This window comes from Trichechus manatus, unplaced genomic scaffold (assembly GCF_000243295.1).
Source record: "Trichechus manatus latirostris isolate Lorelei unplaced genomic scaffold, TriManLat1.0 scaffold00017, whole genome shotgun sequence".
Taxonomy (NCBI): domain Eukaryota; kingdom Metazoa; phylum Chordata; class Mammalia; order Sirenia; family Trichechidae; genus Trichechus; species Trichechus manatus.
The window spans coordinates 15,487,578-15,489,026 of NW_004443953.1; the positions used below are offsets into that span (position 1 = coordinate 15,487,578).

Genomic DNA, 1,449 nt, shown 5'->3' on the forward strand with positions numbered 1-1,449 from the left:
TAGACCCCTGCCCCTACTACTCTGTCCCTTGAAGTGTCTGGTTGTATTCGGGAAACTTCTTAGCTTTGGTTTAGTCCAGTTGTGCTGACTTCCCCTGTAGTGTGTGTGCTGTCCTTCCTCCAAGGGGATTTTAATATAACTTTGGCATTGATGAGAGCAGACATGCTTCAAGCTGATAAATTGTGAGGCAAATATCTTACTGAAAGGACGATGGTGGGGGTGGGGACAGTGGGGAGAAAAGAGGATTGCTATGCAAAATTGTAATTATTTGTTGTATTTCATTCATCTGATTACAGACATTTAGAGGAAGTGTCCAAAATAAAATCAACCCCCGACCTGGAAAGGTAAGGTTATTTTCTATTTCTAGTCTGTATTTTCTTTTGGTCTGATGAAGTACAACAAGGTATGCTACCGTTCTCACTTTCTTACAGGTAGTGATATATAGTGAGCCTGAGGTCTCTGAGGATTGCATTGAGGTTTTCAGTGACATCCAGGATTGTAGTTCATGGAACCTGTCTCCAGTGATTCTCGTAAGAGTCGTTAGAGGATGGTAAGAATGGCACTCTGAGTTCCTGACTTACGGGGTTTGTGTTTTACATTCTTAATTACCTGTTTGGTCCTCAGGACTTTAAAATTATGCATTTAGCAATGTAAAGGGCAGAAAATACTGCTAAAAAAAAAAAGCTGCCTTTGAGTTGACTCCGACTTGTGGCAACCCCATGTGTATTAAAAGTAATTCATATTTAAAAAGATCATTTTTAATCATGCTTCCAATTATAGGACTGATACATGTCTATTGTAGAAAATGAGAAAAGTGAAAATGCAAGCTTCTTTTTCTCACATGTCTCCACATAACATGGTTTTGGCCTAAAGATATGTCAGGGTCCATAATACGCTTTGGGCTTATGAGTTTCAAATGAGGTTGACAAGAATTGCAGTAGTCATGCTGATAGTCCAAATGTGACTTTCTTTTTCAATCTGTAAGGAAAAACATTGTTAACTTTTTAATGACAGTTCAGTGAAGGACTATTGTAAAATTTTAATTTTCTTTCTAACTTTTCTATAAAAGATAGTTTTGATTAAGAAAGAAACTGATGAAAACATGAATATTTTGCTGGTTTCTAACATTGTTTTACCAGATTAATTGCCTCTAGAAAATACATAGGAAGTTAAATTTAAAAAACCAACTTTAAAAAAAGAAACCACTCATCTGGCATAAATAGTTATTTTTTGTACTTATTTATAAAATTGTTTGAAATTTAAAAAGTAGAGCTCTAGATATTTATAATTTAAAAAATCAGTAAGCTTTTCTTTTGGTTTCCATTAATTAAATATGTGTAGAATCCTTCTTACTAGGTTTTAAGATATTTTAGTACATTTTGCTATATATTAAACATACTCTTTAGAAAAAATAGAATTATCTTTTGTCCTTAGGTGTGAAGACTTTGT

At 34.1% G+C, this 1,449-nt stretch overlaps 1 protein-coding gene across 1 annotated transcript in view; it reads left to right on the forward strand.

Annotated features, from left to right (window-relative positions):
- The window catches only part of CRYBG1 (crystallin beta-gamma domain containing 1), a 56,365-nt gene that overhangs the window by 13,883 nt on the left and 41,033 nt on the right, over positions 1-1,449 (forward strand). The window contains exons 4-5 of the mRNA XM_023727617.1: positions 297-344; positions 432-550. Coding sequence (XP_023583385.1) covers positions 297-344; positions 432-550 — 167 coding nt within the window. The remainder of the gene's footprint in view (positions 1-296; positions 345-431; positions 551-1,449) is intronic.